Here is a 22146-nt window from a genome sequence, read left to right as displayed (position 1 = left end):
GCGCTCCATCCCAGGCCTGTAAAAAGGAGGAGTCCTTCTTTTTGCAGTAAGGCCCTTTGTGAAAGGAAGCCCTGTGATAAAACTGGGCTGCCATCCAAAAGATGGCTCAGAGCTAAAGACAGAAAAAGAGAGAAAGACTTACATACAGCCCAGACTGGACAAGACTGAAGGAATTTACACCCTCATGTCATAACCAGCACACAGGTATGAACACATACATGAACACATACAGTTATCGTTCTCAGTCATGGAGTCGGCCAGCAATAGGTCTTCCGTAGGTCAGCCCCATCATGCAAGGTGAACAAAAGGGCAACAGGTATGAGCAGACTTAATGGCTGGATCTGTCTGAAAAGGTTAGTTCACCCAAAAATGTAGCATCTGTCATCATTTACTCACCATCAAGTCAGTCCAAACCTGCATGACTGGAACAACATAAGAATAATTTGAAAAATGTCTGTTGCTCTGAGAAATGGAGACATTCCAACATATATCTGCATAATTGGGTGTTGCAAAATGCAAGTTTTGCTTATTTTCCAGTTGGTCATGTGATTTTCCCACACTGACCAACAGGAAGTTTCTTGGTTTGAAAGTGACTTCTGTATAGGAAATGCTTCCTACCTCTCTATGCTACTGACAGTAGACAATAGACCCTTTTTTGCTTGCAAAAATATGTTGCAGTTCTGCTAATATGGCCACATCAGTAAATGATTTTTGGATCAACTATCCATTTAAAGTTAAATTACCCTCAATCTGCAACATCTCATTGACCAGAGGCATTTTTGGATAAAGGTGAGCCAGCATTTGGCCTGAATGACCCCTGAATGAGTGGCACTAACACATCAATGGACACTTGAGTCCTTCCTGGATTACAGGCAATCAGACACCCTCTCAACTACAGCTTACATAGATACTGTTCTCTCTATTACCAAAGGCGTCTTTTTTTCTCCTCTGGTAACCAGAAGGTTGCTGGTTTAACTCCATTGATCTTCATTGGATCCATCATGCCCTTGAGCAAGCCATTTACCCTTGGGTTGCTCCAGGGGCTTGTCTCTATAACAAATGTAATTTGCAATATGTAAGCTGCTCTAGATAAAAGTGTCCACTGAAAGACTATTTAATTAAAAATAAAGTTTTCAATTAGAAACAAAATGGTTTTTATAGCCCAAAGCCATAGAGGAAACCTCCACAAAGACCTTTTCAATTCCCTAGCTCTTTAGAAAGTCATCTATTCAGCGGTTCTTCACAGAAACTAGAACCTGCTGGCACCTTTCTACAAGAAACAGTTCTGCAAAAGAACAATTCAAGAGTTTATTGACAGAAAGCTTTTGTGTAGTGCAAAACAAGGCCCATTTAGTAAACCATTTAAGGGACTTGTGTCCTATTCCTCTAGCAGGATTCTATCCAAACTAGACAGTGAGGGGTAATCAGAGCACAAAGACCGGGAATGAAGGCCTGTTTCAGAGAAGACAGATTTCTGGTACAGACATCCAAATTTGCAACTCCACTGAATCTCCAGCACCCCCACCAGGCTTCATCTGTGCTGTCAACCCCTGAGTGAGAGTGTCTCCTCTAATTCCTCTTCACTCCAATGGCTGGATGCGTCCTCCATGGACACAACCATTGATCAAGCCAACAGGCAGCGAGACAGCCTCATCTTCCCATTATCTCTGATCTTCTGGTCCTTGCAGACCTCCTCTCACCATCTGTCTGCGCTCACCTGCTTTAAGACAGGCAACTTACAGCCTGAAGTGTCTCTTTTGGCTTGGGACTGGGGCGGGACTCGGGACCTAATTGCTTCCTTCCCCAAACAATAGAAACCACAAAAGAAGAAACAGCCGAATTTTGAAAGCGGACACCTTAATTCTGTAAAAATAAAGTACAGGTCTGTTTGACCTGCTTCGATCTCATCTAATTGTTGTTATTTAGAAACTGCATGAGCTCAAACAAAATTTTGCTTTGCATAAGGCGAGGACCCAACAGAGTTGTGGCTTCCTGCTGTTTGTGTGATTCGTGGTTGATGTTTATAGTAGCTGTGGGTCTCTTGTGTATAAATACTCGTTCTTTCATTATCAGTTCAACAGCCTGGCACAGTTCTGTTCTTTCTAATGGCACAAGGGCGAGTCTGTGAGAAACTTCTGCTTTGACTATAGGGGAAATTACAATAAGATGTGCTTACGCGAGTGGAATTTTTCACTTTAGTGTGGCATCACGCCTTCAGCAACTCCCCAAGGGTGTGGATGGGCATATTTCGTGGAAACTGGCATTTGCAAAGTTTCAAAACAATACTGCGTGCGGTTTGATGTACTCTCGTAACACCCGGAGAGCAATAGACAGAGCTCAGCCCTTTAGGAAGTCACCTTGAGAGACAAATCCAACCCCATCGTATTGACTAAACCACAATACTCTTTTTATTTAGAGCCAACACAGCTTTTCTAAATGGAGCGTAGATCAGCCGCGCCATAGACGCCATCCACCAGACAGACGGTGTTGTTCCTGTTCATTCTGAACCCTGTGATGAGTCTTTAGACAGCAGATGATCGTTTAAAAAGATGGATGTGTGGGGGTAAAGTACAGATGGTCTTCCCTAACAAGCATGCTTGGGCTCTTGAATCCATTCATCTTTTATGCCTGATTTAGGATGCCCTCTCACCTCCATCTACACACACAAAATGTAAAATATATGTACTTTTTCATATACTTTTTCTTATACTATTATTTGAAAAATAAAGAAAATGCGTTTCTCTCTATACTAATTGTACAAATTGAAAAATACACACACACACATATATATATATATACATGGAGACAACTATGCATTTTAACACACAATTTTTATGGTTTAGATATTGACGTGTTGTCTTAAAATATCAGAGAGAAAAGTCAATTTATGCCATATAGAAATATTCTTAACATTTATGCTCAAAGGCAGTGTATTTGTTATTCAAGTGGTGCTTTCATGGCAATAATGACAGTGCTTTAAAGGGGACAAATATATAGGCGCAACTTCTTTCTGGGAGTTTTACCGCACTGACCATGCTAAACCACATCTCACACCCAGCACAGCTCACACTCAGCACTTGAAAATCTCAGAGAAATATTAATTCCCCTTTAAATCAATACCACTAAAAATACCAGAGAGAAAATAAGAAAAACTACATCAACTAGTTGGTTGGTGGATGACTTGCTGACCATCCCTCCCCTTCGTACAACAGGATGTTTTTCGTGACAAGAGCTGCAAGATTATCAGCTCGTGACATAAGGTGACATAAAACCACTGATATAATCAGTCTGAAAGTATTGTTTCATCCTTGTAGGTTTCACAGCAATAATATGCAGATTTCTAAACAACCAAAAAGCATGGAGGTTACGTTAAACACTGAAATATGCATTAGATCTCAGCGCTAGCATTACAACACGATACCAGAATCAATGTCTTCTTAGATGCATCGTCTCATCAACAGTGCTGCAACCCCTCAACCTGATTCTCATTTTAGATAAAACCAGCGATCGACTGACGGGGAGTTCCTGCTGCCCAGCTGCAGACAAACATAGTGGGGGTTTGAGCTATATTTCGCCTCACATTTTCACATAACAGTGAGCGCTAGTAACGACGGAGCCAAGCCGTCAGTCAACAACACGCTGGTAACAGAACTTCTCCCCTCACACTGAGCTCACACATGGTTTCAGACTGACAAAGATCCTGCCAACGCCTCGCCCCCAGAGAGAAACTGCCAACCAGGCACTGGAGCTCTCAGTAAACATCCACTAAGTCATCGGACAAAAGGGAGGTGATGGCCAAACTATGACAGCCATTGAGCCTCACCCAGAGTTTTCAATCCCATGATGCCTGGCCTTGTTTGTGTCTTTCAGAGACCCATGAAACTGAAGTGGAAAGATTAGCTAATTAGCAATGCTTCCTGAATAGATGTGAGACAAATGTGGACTGTCCAATGAGTCTTTCAGCTTGCCCATTGGGACGGTTCTGAAATCTACAACAAGGTGCAAAGAACTCGCCTAATAGTCTAAACCAAACAGAACCATGTGCATGTTTTGGTTCTATCAACTGCACCCTCTGATCATTTCACAGTCAGTCTAAAATTCGCCCCTCCTTTAAGCAATGCAAAACAGTAATTTTTGCTGTTCCATGAGAGGTGGATCTTTCTTATTTAGGGTTCCTTGACCCTGCCAGGATATTACAAACTGCCCAAACGGCAGCAAATGGATTTCAGCGGCAGACTGGGGAATCTCCGCAGCCACGTCAGGCCTCCTCTTTTGGGTTTGCCTTTGTCTCCCTCTCTTCGAGTTCAACGGCCATCCATAAACAGCTACTGCACCACCTTTAAATCAGCAAAATGCATTGAGACACCTTATGCATACTTCACAGATGCATACGCACAAGCTACAAACACATAAATACAGCAAAGACACATTTCTTATGAAATTCGATATTTAATAAGCTTACCTTTTAGGTATGCATTGGATATGTAACTGTGGATTCTCCTTTTTAAATTTAGATAAACTTTGCCATAATCTAATCCTTAATTAGTTCATCTTTAAAAGCACTAATAATGCTTTAGAAAAAATATTCATTTTATACTATACATTATGATGTTTGATGCCTAAATTGAACTTGCAGCATCCAAAACGACTGATTTTAGTGTAACATATTTAATCTATTTGGGCAAAATATAATGATATTTAAATATCAGCCATTTATCGGCTATAACATGAAAATAATTATAGGCTTATCAGTTAGAATTTTACTATCAGTGCATCCTTAATTTATAAGGCTGACAACCCACACTGGGCTAGAATGTGCTTGAAATGAAGTGCAAGATTGAAGAGCACAAGTTTTAAGAAGTACAAATATTCACAGCTTCTTTAACTTAAACAGAGTATATCTCTATTGTTGGACTGGGAGGCAATCAGTGTGAATCTCTCATGGCCAACCACTTTTCCCTTTTTCCTACAACATACACACATGCTGAGAGACACAAACACACACTCTCTCAAGCATCGAATCAATCAAGTATCGTTTTTTATTCCCCTGCCTTGTCGGGCACTCTAATCTTTTAATTGAATCTTTTTGTAATTATAACGAAATTATTGAGGACTTCCATTAAAACAAAAAATGAGATCGGCCTGCGTGTGACAGCGGACACAGGAAGCCCTCATTTCCCTGTCTTTCACGGAGAGCTCTGTTTCAGAGAGCTTATCAGACTCTGATGTGGACAGCACACTTAGCAGAAAACAGTGGCGTGTGTGTATGAGCCCGAATGATCAGGTCAGGAAGACGATCCCGGATTCTAGTCCTTATTTTAATGAAGCAAAAACACATCATTTAATGATTAAAAATGTACACAAAACTTTCTCACAGTCTTACAAAGCTATGAAATTTTAGTGTTACACATCATTAGCAACATCTTAGGAAATAAAAAGGGAAATTAAGAACACCAGACAAACGTGAAGATATCTTTCTTATGAACTGATTACTAAATCACCTGCATGCTTCCTTTTTTTAGACATATGGCTCAATAGGGCCCTGGTGCTTCAAGGATTGCTCAATAAAAAGCTCTTTCAGCTCTCTTCCCTTTCAGGGATGGAACAAGAGCAGCTCACATTGTCACGAGAGCTGACATTGGCCCGTGCAAAGCCTCTCCATAACCTCTGACATTGAATTTAAAAAAACTGCAAAGGTCTTGAACTGCTGCACATAAAAGCAGGAAAGACTGGCCACACTAACAGTGAGATGGGATTCTCTAGCTCTCCACCTCTAACAGGCAGCAGGGGCTTTTATGAATGGTGTAGGGCAAGCTGTTACAAACCAGAAAACTGGTGCATTTTAATCAGGTGAGGAAAATAAAAGCAAAACATCTAAGTGTAATCCAAAAATGTAGATTTAGCACGTCAAAAACACACAAGGCGTTCAAACATTCAACAAAGTAATATTGTGAAATGTTATTAGAAAGTAAAACAACTATGTATATATATTTTATATATATTTTTTTAATGCAATTTATTCCTGTGATGGAAAGCGGAACAGCCCAACAGCCATTACTCCAGTCTTAAGTGTCACATCAGCCTTTAGAAATCATTTGGTGCCCAAAAAAATAATAATTTTTCAAATCAGTTATGCTGCTTAATATTTGTATGGAAGCTGTGATTACTTTTTTTCAGGTTTCTTGCTGAATATAAAGTTCATAAGAAAAACATTTATTATACAAATTTTTGAAATGTAAAATTTTTTTTTAAAGGAAACTTTTGTTCAGTTTAATGCATCTATGTATATATTTATATATTTGGCCCTAAACTTTTTAACATCGGTGTAGAGTCACATGACCAGCACAATCCAGAATATTTAGAGTTTATGATGACACCAGGCAGAAACAGACATCACTTTGCCTAAAGCCAAGGAAAGGCACTTATGGTCTAGAATTCAACAAAAAGTACCAGATGTAGAAAAACTATTTTTAAGAGAAGGAAACTTCCTCACGACAGATTCCTAAATAAAAATTGCCAAAATCTCCCAGATACGTTAAGTCATGGTGTTAATGTTGCTGACGCAGGTTCGAGGCTTGGCCTGCTATGTGTCCCTACCCCCTCTCTGCTGCTCTCTAATCAAATAAAGACACAAAAAGCTGAAACTTTAAGAGACAGTGAGACAAATTGAACTCTTAGAGAAGTTTACCCACAATGCACTGTGGCTGTCCTGCCCCTAATGAAACACTGGCCTAAACACTGATTAAACTGGTCTAAGAGGACAATGAAGATCAACAACTGTGTGTATCCTGTGTTGGATAGGCCGGTCTTGTTTACAGAGGTTACCGGGCATGGTGGCTTGTAACAGTACACCGCTCCTGTTCTTCCCTGAGGGCAGTGGGGTCTGTCCGATTGCCTCTCGATCTCTGCTATTTCCTGGAACCAGGAAGAAACAGAATTCGAGAAGCAGCGGCAGTGCAGTCATAGGACTCTTTTTCCAACATGGGCCCTGATCGTGTGCTTGTGTAGCGTTGGTGAGACATGACTGATTAAATAAACAGATTTCATCTTGTTATCATCAGGGCCCTGGCCAAGGAGAAGAGGCATTATGGACCTCCCACCCTACCCCTCCCCTCCGGGTCGAGCTCAGACAGGGCATCTGTCTTCATTAAAGAGAACCCAGTGTGGCTGACAGCCACTGAAACGTTGGTGTCTTTCACGATTAATGAAGACAGATGAGTCGCCCTCAGAGGCCGAAAAGGAGGAACAAAAAGCAGAAGCTTCAACAAATACAAATGGAAATCAGCAAGAGCGCCGTGCATTTTGGGAAAAGGGTAACAGGGATGTTTACTGAACTGGACATTAGAGTTTTTTTCTCAGTTCTCTCATCAAGTTCAGACTGATCCCTTAAGAAAATGAACCTGAGTTTTGTCTATGATAAAGCATGATTGTTTTTAAAGCCAAAGGCTGTTTAAGGTCTGGAACAGAGGGAGGAAAAATAAAACGGTTGAAACAGATACAGAAAATGAAAAAGGGAGAAAATCGAAGAGCGGTCCAATTATTCTAGCTCTTAGTGAACTTTCCACTTAGTGTATTTACGCCAGTTCCTTACTATTTATTTAATGCCATTTGCAATTTGGCTTCCTGTCAGAGTCTAATCACACAATCCGTTTTCCAATTCCAGTTTCATCAGTGACACATACTTGAGTAATGTCCCTCTCGTTTTTTCACTTTTACGCTTGTTTGATGCTGTTGTGTGGGCCGAGCCATGGTCAGGCATGCTGGGATACCAGAGCTGTCAGGCGCAATTGTGAAGTGAAGAAGACAAATGCAATCTGCATGACTGAAATTATAGCAAAGTGTCAGGTTCCCCCCCACCCACTTCTCTCTCTCTCCCTCTCTTTCTCAAACACTCTCTCTTTCATCTCTCCCTCTCGCATTACTTCCTTTCTGTTTAACTTTTCATCAACCAACAAGGTCAAAAATCAGGTTACCCACACCATCGGTGAAACCAGACTCTGCTCGTGACAATTTAGGAAACAGATCGACTCGAACAGTCTATAAAACACACAGACGCAGCTTGACGAATGCAGCTGGAGTAGTTTGTTTGGCACCGATCGTTCTGTGGTCAATGTGAGGCCCCTTTAAAAGAATAAGAAAAGGCACTTACAGCGTACGCTGGCCGTCCCCGTCCAAGCAAAAGGGTCCAGTCCTGCATAGAAGGGGCTCGCCTTCCGAAGCATGCATGCACCCCGGTTGGTGACATCGTAGAGTTGGCGGGGACCCATGCCCAGAGCCTCCATACAGTCGAACATGCTGCGTCCCCGATGCCCACCCGCCTCGCGTCACCAAAAAAACCAAACAATAACAACACCAGCAGCTACAACAGCGCTAAATCCCCTGCTGGAATTCCTCTAGTCAGGATATATACGTGCTGCCTGATCCTGCTGGTTTTGCTCTTGTAAGCGTTTCCTCTCTCTCTCTCTGTCACGCTGCTTGTTTCTCTTTCCCTCTCTGGCTGATCTGCGGTGCTGGTTGCTCGGGGTGAGCTGCTCCTAGCGTGTTGTAACAGACCTAAATAACAGCCCCACATAGCACTCGGGGCTCTCAGACACACTGGAGCGAACCAACTGCCTCAGTCCTGCGCACATAGAGGGGGGTGGAGAGAGGGGGGTGGGGGTGAGAGAGCGAGGGTTAAGCAAGAGAGAGAGAGAGAGAGAGAGAGAGAGAGGGCCACAGGGAGGGGCCACAGTGTGTGTTTGTATTGCCAGCTCTAATCTGGTTAGAGGACAAACTTTTATTTGATTCTCTCTGGCCTCTTTTTGTCTCTTTTGTGATTCATATTTCAGCACGCACCGCACACAAACACGCTCTCTTGCTTTGCGCACCTCCCCCTTTTTCCCTTGCAGTACATATGAGACACCCCCCCCCCACTCCCGGAACCCGTCCCTCAGCCCCATCTCTAATCATAACCACATTAAAGTCCAGAGCGAGCGAGTGAAAAAGAGAAAGAGGGAGAGCATTGTGCAAGCAGCAGATGCCAGGGCAAAATTCTCGCCTTTGTCTCCACAAAAACAGAGTAAATGACTGATGGCCGCTGATGTCTCTAGCTCATTAAGTATGTGGCGAATATTCAAAGCCCCCTCTGGCCCTCATAGAAGCTTTTAAAAGAGGAACTTTATTCAGTTGCGTGGGGAGAATCCATGCGCTAGAGGACGCCAAGCAGGAGACCAACAGGAAGATGAACTTGGGAAGGAATGTCAGGCTTGTCTTCACACTTGCAACCAAGACATGATGAATCTGAGTCCTTTCCCATGGGCTACAGTTAGTGGATGGCATATTTCATTTGACGTGCGTGAAAATTAGGCTGTGAGGGGTAGAAGCATACAGACGGTTAAATGTAAGATTAATGTGTACGCTAAAGACGCATGCTTAGCTGACCAAGTACAAAAATGTGTACTATTTAATATATATTAAGAGAGTAAAAAAAAAACTGGGAAACATGGTTGTGGAAATTAGACATGACCAGGCCCAGAGGGAGTCTATGGACTTGACAGCATTAACAAATTAATCAAATATTTATTATGATTCTAATTGGTAATTCTAATGAGTAATTCTAATGAGCTCTCTACAGAGTTCTTCTCAGCGTGCCTGGATATCACCTAGGACCTTGAATGGACTGTACATCTATCTCTGACAGCCTCATTATCATTTGTGAATAATGAAATATGACGTCTACCCTGACAATGGTATACTGGTTTAGCAGCACATTTAGAGATAAACAGACGACTGTATGAATTTTTTGCCAAACAACCCTAACTGATTTCTGTGTCGGCCTCAAAATAGTTAAATAAATAAAAAAAAATTTTTTTAAATGATATATATATATATATATATATATATATATATATATATATATATATATATATATATATATATATATATATATATATTTTTTTTTTTTTTTTTTTTTTAATTAAAAATACATTTAGATGTGTCACAGTAAAGTCTATCAAATAAAGTGTATTTCTATTCCTTACAGCCTTTTGATAAATAGAAATTAATTAATTAATGAATAAACAAACAAATAAGAAAATAAATAAATAAATGTAGAATTTAAAACTAATAGAATTAATCAAATATATAATATATAAGAATAAATGTACTTCTGTTCATCACAGCCTTGTTTTCATTCATGTAAAATTGCATATGGCATCTACGTGGACTATTGAGGGCTCCAAAACAATTTTGATTAATGACCTTTTTTGCATGACCTTTCAGGCTGATCAAAATCATCTCATAGAGATTGCTGCAATAGATTTCCATTTGTGTGTCAAATACCAAGATTCGGCATCAATAAAAGTAAGCGATTATACATACTGATGCCATTTGTTCGCTAATAAGAGAAACTAATGTTCTATGGTGATTTGTGACAATATCCAGCTGAGACAAAACCTCAGAGCAGAGCACAACAAGAAACATGTATTTTCCCTTTTATGGTTTTAACCATTTCCAAAACTTTTCCAGGCCTGGAAATGAACATTCTCAGTATTTTTTCAGGTTTACAAAACCATGACCACTGTGTTTGGTTTACAAGTACTAGACCAAGTAACAAGTAGCTCAGAGACAACCAGTCAGAGATAACCCTCATAACCTTAGTTACCCCTAATAAACCACATATACCTCCGCCACACACAGACAATCATGACACCCCCCCCCCCCACACACACAGACACACAATTTTTTTTTTTTTAAACACAATGAAATAAATAGCTCTGCCATTTTCGGTGCCAATGGCTTTCAATAAGTGAACAGCTGGAGAGTGGATGGAGCCACCAGGGTTCAAGTCAAGCAAACAGCTGAACACAATGCCAGAAGCAACAGAGGTGCCTACGTCCATCTTCACCCCCCTCCCGACCCCTATCGCCCCACTGGTAATGGTACGGCCCGGCCCCCTAAGAAAAGAAACCATTTCCTGTCAATCTGCACTGCTGCTCGGGCTCTCCATAAACACATACTGCCCTTCCTTCCAAATACACTCACAATTTCCCACTCTGCGGCATTCTGCCCTTCATTTTCCCAAACCCCCTTTGCTTTTTCACACTTACAAAGAAACAAAGAGTCCTTCTCCGAGCACGTCGGGGCATGTGCTGAGAATGGTATTCATTAGGCTGTTTATTGATCTTGTGGCTCTTGACTTTGTTATGGTTCTCATTTATTTTCTTTAGGCGACCCTCATAGACAGAGACAGGAAGAAAGAGTGAGAGAGAGAGCAGGGGAGAGACAGAGGAGAATATGAGTGGGGGAGAGAGAGAGAGAGAGAGAGAGAGAGAGAGAGAGAGAGAGAGAGAGTAGGACACTTTAATGGCCCTTTTGTTTGAGCAGACAGTAAAGTACATCAATTGTAACACTGAGGTTTTTCATGTAATTGTTGTGTCATAAAGTCTGAGGGTGACAAAAGAACAAACAAAGAAACTGATCAAAAAGTATACAATGGTGGAAGGAGGAAGCTATGAATTCTAATAAAACCGGAGTCCTTTTAAGAAGGAGCAAAACTTAGAGTAAAATATCTAAATACTTTTTTTTTTACATCATTAACATTACCTTATGCATAATTTTATTTTTTTATGTAATTTATTCCTGTGATGGCAAAGTTGAATTACCAGCAGCCATTACTTCTTTCTTAAAAGTTACAGGATTATTCAGAAATCATTCTAATATGCTGATTTTGTGCCCAAGAAACAATGTTTTTTTATTATTATCAATGTTGAAAACATTTGTGCTGCTTATTATTTTTGTGGAAATTGCGATGCATTTTTTCTGGATTCTTTGATGTATAGAAAGTTCAAAAGAACTTTTGTCACACTATAAATGTCTTTTTACTGTTACCTTTGATCAATGCAATGTGTCCTTGCTGAATAAAAGTGGTAATTTTTTTCTAAATAAAACTAAATATTTTTTATAAAAAAAAATGTTTTGAATATTGAATATTAAATAAATATTCAAAATAACTTAAGGTGTCATTTCTAAAAAAATATATTAATATTGATAGTGTTGCTTCTCAAGTGAACTAATCTTGTTTTAAGGATGTTTACATCTTTTGTATTCAACAAAAATAAAAAAATACTGATGATGAGTCTTTATTTTCAAAAGGAATTTAATGCATAAAGAATTTATCAAAAACAGTTAGGTTTATGTATATGTATATCCTGATGACCATAAGACTTTTCTTTCACTCTCTGTAATCTCCATTCTCAACTTTTCCCCAGCTACACTCATACTACTGAAATGTGATATTGTGGCACTGTTAATATGGTTGGCTCCCGTGTGATTAATTGACTGTTTTTTCCTTCAGTGCCTACATTTTGTCATTCAGAGACAGAAACTGCTCTAACTCTGCAATTTCTTCTTTCCCACTGAAAATCTTTTGTTAGAAACTGTTTCGTGTAGTCTGAGGGTGGAAAAAAAGGTGACTTGGACATTTAATCCAACTTCATAGTGCTGACCCAAGTTCCTCCCCTCCCTCCCTCTCTCCCTTCCCCAGCCAAGGAGGTTGAACTCCAGAAGAAATCCCCACTGGGCCACTAACTTTCCCCCAACTTATCCTGCGCTCCTTCTCTCTCTCTGGAGCTCAAGCTTTTCTCCATCACTCTCCACCACCTCTGCTTCACTCCCTCCTTTTTCTTCTGTTTTCAAACTTATACTCGTCTAACCCTGCAATAGTTTTTAAACAACCCAGAGGAACATCTTTAAAGACAGTTTTGTTTTCGCTTTGTCTTCCATAGTTTTCTCTCTCTCTCTCTCTCGTTTGTTGAATTTGCTCTCTCACTATTCCCTACTTCCTGTCATGTGACAAAACTCAGATGACAAACAGACTCAGAACTGCTGGAAATCCATCTCACTTAGCTGGCTGTCTGTCGTCTCTGCTTTCCAGGCCAGACGAGCCGCACCAGATGAGCTGATGATGTCAGGCGTCCAGTCACCGAGCCGAGCCTCAGAATCAGGTTTATCTGCCGCATGCAGATAGCAGACATGGTGCATTAGAGATATTAGCCAGGACTGGTTTGCCTGTGTGTGGTCTCAAAGGAATGAGAAAAATCACAAAGAAGATCTCTTTAATATCTCAACTGCTTCTCCTAGACAGCGATGAGAGTAAATGGATGCTAATGAAGACCATTTTTTTCTAAGCCATCATCTTCTAAGATTTTTGTTCTGAAAAATTGTTTTTTCAAAACGTTGTATTTCTAAAGTAGGACATCTGGAACAGGGATAGCTCATCTGTCAACATTTACTCCCCCTGATGTCATTCCAAACATTTATTATGTGAAAAATGACGGAAATAAAAGAAAATGTATTAAAAAAAAATATTTTTTTCCAAACAATTGAAGTAAATGTGGTCTTATGTGTTTTGGATGCTAATGACTTTCAAATCAAGTTAGATGTATTTATATAGCGCTTAATAAAATACAGACTGTTTCAAAGCAGCTTTCCAGTAATATACAAGAAAATTACAGTATTAATGTTGCAGATTTCTTAAATTATGAAACAAATACAATTTCAGCTTTAAATAAACTCTAAAAAGACAGTAACGTAATTTTTAAACTCAATTTAGTTCTCGTTTGATTCAGTATTGTTTATTAGCAGTGTGAATGATGCAGTGTTCATTAGTTATGAAACAAACTCACACAGTAAAATAAAGATTAATACAATTTTATCTTCTCTTTATCTTAGTCTTTAAAATTTCACATTTGATTTACTGTTTTTTTTTTTTTTTTGCCATGTCTTTCTAATTATTTGTGGAATTTACTAGCAATTTCCGAGTGAAAATTATTTCACCACTTAATTTTATTTCAGTTCAGTTCAACTAAGCAGCTCTACAGAATAGGCCTACTGAGTTCAGTTCATGTTTTATTAGTGTCGCTGCAGTCCAAACAGTCATATTACTGAATGTTAAATGCCTTTTCAACCAATTAAATTTTGTGTGTGTGTTTCACAGAAGAACTCAAATAGGTTTGGAATAAGTAAATGATGACAGAATATTCATTTTTGGCTGAACTGCCTTTTAAATGAAACTCCAATATGTCTCCTGAGCTATGAAAGCGCAACCGCTGAACAAGAACATTTCCCCTGGGGCCTGAAATGTTTATAGGAAGGATTGATTGAGCATGCATTGCATATTCTGCTAGTTTTTAGATCTGTGCACCATGTTATACAGCTCAGGAAGTCTGTGCGGAGTGTAAGCAACAGAGAGTCATGTGTTTCTGTGTGCGTGGATATGTCCAGACAGATTGCCGGTGATGACAGAGACACAGAACACCACTTCATTTCAGCTCCGTCTGTGTGCACATGCCTCAGATTACCACAACTAGTCCTTGTAGCTCCCTGAGGGAACACTCAGATGTTGACACACATATACATACTATTCAAACACACATTTTGAGTCATGAAACACACCTTCAGCACACACTAAACAATCCACAATGTTCGAACTCAACAGCACATCCTACCCAAAAGTATGCATGTTTAAACCCAATGACACATTCCAGAATTCCCGACAGTTCAGAGAAACAATTACGGTAGGTAAAATTAGCCGAGGTACTAACATAACTACATTGTCAGTAATGGGATAATAGCTTTAAAATTCATAAATAATCAACAGGAACAATAATTATAATAATAATAAAAAAAACACACAAAATAATTTTGTTTACAATTAATAAATTAATGAAAATAAATACTACTTGCAAAATTTTCTAAATAAAATTTGTAATTTTGAAAAATATTTGTAAAAAACATATAATAAATAACATATAAATAAATGAATAAATAATAGTTTTAGATTTTGTTAAAAATAAATAAATAAAACAAAAGTTCCAAACTAAATTTGTTGTTAAAAATAAATATATTTATTAAATGAAAATAAATAATAGAATCAATTTGATTAAAATAAAAATTTAATCAAATACAATTTGTTATTTTGTAAAATAATTAAAAAAACATAAATAAAATAAAACAAATACATCAAAATATAAAAAATATATATATTAAATAAATACATTTTGTTAATCATTTTGTTTAATTTTTTTTATAATAATTAATGATAATTAATAATAAACACATAAATTAAATAAAACACAAGTTCCAAAACTATTCAAATAACTGTTAAATCAAATAAAATGTGTGTTTAGTAAAATAATTAGATAAATACATAAATAAAATAAAAATATATACAAAATCTAAAAAGTTTTTAAAAATAAATACATTACATACAAATGAATAATACTTTCAAAACTATTAAAATAACTATTAAATCAAATATAATTTCTATTTTTTTTTAAATACTACAATTAAAATAATTGTACAAATTGTAAATAATATACGCAAACGACTAAAATTATTGGACATGTACATAAACATATATACATAGATAAGGTAATATTCACAAGGATTAATCACAGTTTTCAAACGTGATTTCTAATAAGCTAGTTTATTCACATTTCCTGTAAATGAATGGCTTCAAAACATGATGCTTTGATTTGAAATGTAACTATACTTTTAAAATCATAAGCCACTTGTGGTTTAAAGAATCTTCACCACAACACTGCATCAGTTCCAAAACTCCCATCCCAGCGCCATCGCTCGGACATTCATCATGGCGTCCACCTCGAGCAACATCGTACACATGTTTGGCTCTGAGGAGACATGTAATCTTATCCTGACATCTTACTCGTACACACAATACATCTCCCCGAGAGTCTGGAAGTGTCACTTGAAGACTAGACCAGAGGGGAAAACAGAGCTAGAAGACGGGCTGTTCCAGTCCTCACTCGGCCTCCTCGTGTTCTGCACCGCGTAAAAAAGAAACAGTAAAACTTTTCACCGACTTATCATACTTGGCCATCTCTCAGACAAGCCTTTGCTCTGTCTCTGTGCCTGTTCTCTCTCTCACCCCCCGCCGTTTCATTCTCTCTCTTGGCATGCCAGTATACATGCTTCTTTAGTATTCTCATGACTTTTGACATGAGGTATTCAAAACTGGAAACTACATGTTTTGTAGTTATGAACTTGACTGGCAAAAAGTTACCCACTCCTCCCCTTAACGTTGAGGCCACACCCATTTTGACATCCACTAGGAAGCCCCTCCCATTCCCAGTCGCCATGGCAGAATCCTCTTACTGCACGTGCCCATTCTTGCCTGTTGCAAACAGTGAAGCTCCGCCCCCTCTCAACGCTCTTTATCTTCATCTGTCATCATGCTAACACACCAGTGCACTCTTTACCTTTCAGTGCTCGCTCACACGCTCTACCTCATCCTGACACACTGTCTCTCACCTCCGTTATAGTCTGTCTGCCTGAAAACAGTGGGATCAGGGAAGGAAATCCACATAGGAGTGGAGGAGTACAGAAGGTAACAGAGGGGAGGGAAGTAATCCACCGGATTTTAGGGATAGAGTCAGTCGAGCTGAGATTCCATTTGTGAACAATTTGCAAAATTCCCAAACTGAGCTCTTAATGACCTGGCAATTCGTGACTCCGTCTCCCACTCCGACTGCAGTTAGGCCAACTCTCTGAAAAACAGACAAGTGTGGCAGTCGCTTGTGGCCAAAATATTAACAAAGACTTTATGAATTCCCTCATACACAAAGAGCCCAGCATTGCATACTAGAGAATTAAAAGCAGAACAATCCTCTATCAATGATGGCCAGCAAAGCACTGGAGCGCTCTGTAAACATGAAATGAAAACTGACTCTATTTACTTCCTCAATGCACGTTCCGGTCTAATTGCGAACAATGCATCAGTGTTAATCGTCATATATACACTGCTGTTCAAACATTTGGGATCAGTAAGATTTTTTGTTTTTTAAAGAAGTTTCTCATGCTCATACTGTATCAGTATGTTAAAAAATACAGCAAACAATGTTTTTGTGCAATATTATTGCAATTTAAAATTACAGTTTTCTATTTGATTATACTTTAAAATATAATTTATTCCTATGAAGCAAAATTTAATTTTCAGCATTATTCAGTTCAGTGTCAGAAATCATTCTGATAGGCTGATTTAAAATCAGTGTTGGGAACAGTTATTTTTAGGGCCTCTAAATCTGATACTTTTTTTCAGGATTCTTCGATAAGTAAAAAGTAGAAAGAACAGTGTTTATTCAAAATAGCAATTTTGTATTACAATATACACTACTATACAAGACTTTGGGGTCAGTAAATTCTTTCTTTCTTTTTTATTTGAAAGAAATTAATACTTTTATTCAGCAAGGGTGTGATAAAAGGAAAAAATTGATAGTAAATACTCTATTTTGAATAAAAAGATTTCTATTTTGAATAAATGCTGTTCTTTTGAACTTTTTTTCCTTTAAAGAATCAAAAGTTTCAAAAAATACTAAACAGCACAACAATTTCAAAACTGATAATAAATCAGCATATTAGAATGATAATTGTTTGTTCACCAGTGCTTTTTCACTTAAGTTTTAAAACAAGGCAAGTTACTTTTAATGTAATAAAAAAATACTTCTTAAATTAATTTAGTTTTTTTAACACTGTATAAAATATTAAGACTTGTTTTTAGAAAATAAATCTTTAATTTAAAGGTAAATTTTGTCTTACTGCACTGGCAGGTTTTAAGATATAAAAAGGTTAAAAACATGTATTAACACAAGTTCCAGATCAGTAAGTCAAAATACACTTATGTTGAGGATAAAATCTGTGAAATAAGTCTTTTTATATCTTATTACATATTTTAACTGGAAAACAAGACAAAAATACTCATAAATAATATTATTTTTAGTACAGTTAATTATAACAAAAAAAAAAACAAAGCCTAGATTTGAACAACTGGGTTACATTGTGATGCTCTTGTGGTTGACCCTTGACCTTTCTCAAACGTGAGTGTGTCATTTGTGTTTAAGAAGGGGAGAAACTGTACACAATTAACTCCAAACTTGTATTCACTTCTGGCTCCATTCTGGTACAAAACGCCCACTGTTCATGATCCAATCAGTTCCCACTGGATAAAATCAAGTCCTGGCCTACATTTTTTCCACTTTGAATATTTTGTTTCAATCAGGAAGTATGCCATATTAAGAAAGCATAATGTGTTCTCGAATAGCATTTGATGTTGATCACTGGCCAAGTTCATCTGCTTTCAGCCAAACTGCTTCCTGGCTTTAGATTCAAACCATCAAACAACAGATTGCACAATAAGAATATTAAGATCCGTAGATAACTGATTCATCCACCAGAAGGTCTCAAAAAGTAAGTGCTGCTGGTGATGAGTGACAGAACGGAGAGGAACCTGGCAGGAAAGCAGAGGTGGAGATGAAAGATGGTGGAATCTCTGAGGAAATGGAGAAGTGTTCAGACACATGCATTGCTCTTATTTCAATTTGATCCATCTTGTGCACAAACTCATGCCAGCTGTGAAGGAAAGCCAACACTTTGACGGGAAAATGTTTCTGTAAATAAATAATCTGAAATAATATAGTACTTGTGCCTCGGCCTCTTAATGACACAGACCTGTTATTTTCCTCTTTTAAAAACATATTTACCTTTCAGTGATCCTTTATTCTATGTTTGATCACTTTGTACACACCATAATTTTTAGATAATTCCCATGACATCTCCAGCGAAACTTTTATTTTATTTTTTTACATATGTATTTAATAAAAACACCCTGCAATTGTACATTTAGTATTCTAAACTGGTATCATTAAAGTCTAAACTAATTTTGTACTTAATGCACTTTTAATGTGTGGAAGTGGTGCTAAAGTACAACTAAAGTCCAGCTAAAGTGGAACTTTTGTAAGTATACTTTAGGTACACTTGAAATTTCTTGCTTTTAAAGACGTCATCAATAATGATGTTAAAACACATTTTAGGCTTAATTTAAAAGTATTACTTCAAATAAAGTTTAAATATAATTATTTGTATCAGTAATTCTCAAGTAAAATATCAGTAAATATAGATTAAACTATACTTAGTATGAAATAAATTATTTTAAATATATTGCTGTTATACTAGGGATTATAATAATTTATTAATTTATTAACATATTCATTTACTGACAATTACACATATAATATAATTATTTGAAAGCAACTCATTTAATTTGTAAATATTTTTAATTAAGGTAATATATTAATTATCTTTTAAAAAGAAGTACTCTTTTTTTTATCTTTTGCTGTTTTATACTAAATCAAAATAAACATAAAAATCAAAACACAAAAAGCCAGCAGTGTGATAATAAACAAAGCTACTGTAAAATAAACCTCCAATTTACACTGTATCCATAATTTGTTTTATTGCAGTGTGTATTGGTTGTTATTCCATCTACAGTAGTCAACATTTTAAGTGAATCAAAACCTTTAATCAAAGTTGTCCTAAAACCAAAATGCGTTCTTGTCTTAGGACAACTTTGATGAACTTTTTTGATCCACTTCAAATGCTGACTCCTGTACGTTGCAAGTGAGCTGCACAACATCCGATCCATCTCACATAGATACTAAAACAAAAAAAGGTAAAACATAATACATTAATTTGTTATTCAGATTTATAAAATGGTTAATCAAAACCATTACTTGAAAGGCTCATGTATTAAATTCAGTGTCTCTGCATTCAATTGCTCAATGCGTCTGTGACTGTTTAAAATTCTCCAACTCTGCAAAATCAGGTCACAAAAAAAAAAAAAAAAAACATTAATGGAATGCTGCAATCATCACATAATTAATTACTGCAGTCAGAATCATAATCTCAATTAATTATTTGATTCATTGCGCAGCCCTAAAATCAGTCTTCGTCATATGATGTTTAAATCTAACATCTCCCAGAGCTTTTAAATCTGTTTGCATTACGCAAATACGTCACCTGATGGTCTCAATTATATAACCCTGCACAAAAGCACTTTTAGACTGCAGCAAGTAGGCTGCAGATATTTACCCATTTACTGTGTGAAAGTGTGTGACTGTACTGATTCATTCCTGTGGGGGCAGCGAACAACAAAATGTTTGCCTTTCTCTCGATGACAAGCTGGAACAAGCACGCTGTTCTGTTTTAGACAACACAAATGCCTTCACACAACAGCTTGGCCCCAGTCACAACAATAAAAACTCGAGCTCGCAAGCCAAAAGGGAACTAATATCATTGATATGTGCAGTGAGAGCGTGAGAGAGACAGCTGGACCGTGCACGGCCCTAGCAGGACTATTAGATTAGCACCACACGGTCTCCGTCTGGTTAAAGGAAATGACCAAGCAGCCTTTCAAAACTTCCCTCTTGGCGGCTTGGAGTGAGGCCTCCTCCCCTGATTGGTAAAAGGTTTCAGGAGCATTTGAGGGCTCAGTTGAGATGCTATCACACAGTAAGTGCTGGTAATGGGCTTCCAACTGTTTGTTTGAAGAGCTCCGATAATGACAGGGATCAACTGATAACGGCTTCTGCACGTAAGACCCCCACACGGAGCCTCACACACAGTGGGCCCACGTGCACAGCTGCTTTACATACTCAGTGTCAAAACAACAGCGGAGCTCCACAGATGAACGTTTTACCACGCAAAAGCCTCGAATAGAACAGAGGAACCTCTGTGTTACATGCTAAAAAAAAAAAAAAGCATGCAACAAAAAAAAACAGCATGCTAAAAAACAACAGCGAGAGATAACATGAATTTCCATGCTGGACCAGGAAAGCTTAGTGGTGTAGGGATGAAACAACCACCATTTTTTATTTAAAGCAACAAGTCGGTGTGTTTCTGAATGACTAGCCAACTAATCAATCTTAAGGAAGCCCTTTGTAATTAGACTGGTTTCACCTGACACCAACCGGATACCTGACCCTGACCCTGAACAGGCCCAGCAAGACACATAATTATTAACATGACAAAGACTAAAAAGGAAAAATATATATATATATATATTCTGCAAAGCAATGCAAGAATATTATAGTTAACTAAAACTAAAAGAACAATTAAACAATTATATACATGATATAAAAAAAATACAAAATGCACAACAAAATTACTAAAATGGGAAAGATTACAAATGCAAAATAAATTAAAGAAATCATTCAAAATATTAATAAAATTTAATAATATTTCAATTATACTAATATCAAACGGATGCAGTGCAATACAATGAAATGCAAATAATAATGCTGCCACAAAAAAAAAAAAAAAACATTATGAGTGTGCCACTTTTATTATTTGCCTTTAGCGTTGTTTTCCCTGCGGGCCACAGCTCTTTTAGAGCAGCTGAGTACTGCTGGTATAAATAAACATGTCTGCTTTAAGAATATGTTTAAGAATACGAGACCGATCCCAGGAAAGTTCTCTGATTTTGTCTATATTACTGTAGCTCTTACAGTAGAACATGACAATAACAATGCTGAGGCCATGAGTTAACTTTGTATAAAAGCATCTGTCAAATGCATAAATCTAAATGTACATACATCACTCACTTTATCACAGTGTTACTGCAAACACTCCAACAGGATTTTATCAAAATTGTGAAAAGAGGCTTTTAAAAAAAATAGTGATGGTGTCAGCTGTCAGTGTGTGAAATCAATATTTTGAAGAGCTCTGTGCCAGCTGCAGGTCTCTGGAAGGTGATTGAACCTGTCAGCCTATATCTGCTTGAACACACCTATGTGAAGTAGGCCAAAGCATGACTGTCTTCTCACACACCAGTCAAAGGTAGAATGCAGGACTAACAACGCAGACACACTTAAAGACAGGGCCTTTGGTATTTTGTGCCTTTATGAGCTGGGAATTGTCGCAGCCGACAGACATCTTTGACAACAATGAAGAGGCCTGTTAAACCAACTCTCGCAAAAAAGCAAAAACAGCACCGGGCCGGTTGCTCGTCTGCCTTTGTTTCCCCTCGTCTCAGAGCCAGGGATGAGAATGGCTCAGTAAAACAACTTGTGACATGCCTGTCTAAAAAGAATTTCAAACAGCGTCCCCAAAAGCAAATTAGGGCCTCTGTGGTCTCGACTCTCACCCAATTCCTGGCATTGCTTAGGGGCCGAAGTGCTTTTGGATATGCAAACAGCCAGAGTGAGGCAGAAATTGTTTCCAGTTTAAAAAATGAACTACATTTGACTTTTAAAAGTCAACATGAATTACCATTTGGAATTCATTTTACCCATTTCAATGTGAAACAGGACGAAT

General features: G+C 37.7%; 1 protein-coding gene across 3 annotated transcripts in view; it reads right to left on the bottom strand.

Annotated features, from left to right (window-relative positions):
- The window catches only part of LOC128011712 (retinoic acid receptor gamma-A), a 77888-nt gene that overhangs the window by 13991 nt on the left and 41751 nt on the right, over positions 1 to 22146 (bottom strand). Inside the window, exon 1 of one of the 3 annotated variants that reach the window (XM_052594403.1) lies at positions 8150 to 8626. The exons of the other annotated variants lie outside the window; for them this stretch is intronic. Coding sequence (XP_052450363.1) covers positions 8150 to 8294 — 145 coding nt within the window. The 5' untranslated portion in view covers positions 8295 to 8626. Of the gene's footprint in view, positions 1 to 8149; positions 8627 to 22146 lie in introns of those variants that run through there. 3 annotated transcript variants of the gene reach the window in all.

This window comes from Carassius gibelio, chromosome B23 (genome assembly GCF_023724105.1).
Source record: "Carassius gibelio isolate Cgi1373 ecotype wild population from Czech Republic chromosome B23, carGib1.2-hapl.c, whole genome shotgun sequence".
Lineage (NCBI taxonomy): Eukaryota > Metazoa > Chordata > Actinopteri > Cypriniformes > Cyprinidae > Carassius > Carassius gibelio.
Note: the sequence above shows the minus strand (reverse complement) of the source record. Positions and strands in the feature narration are given on the sequence as shown.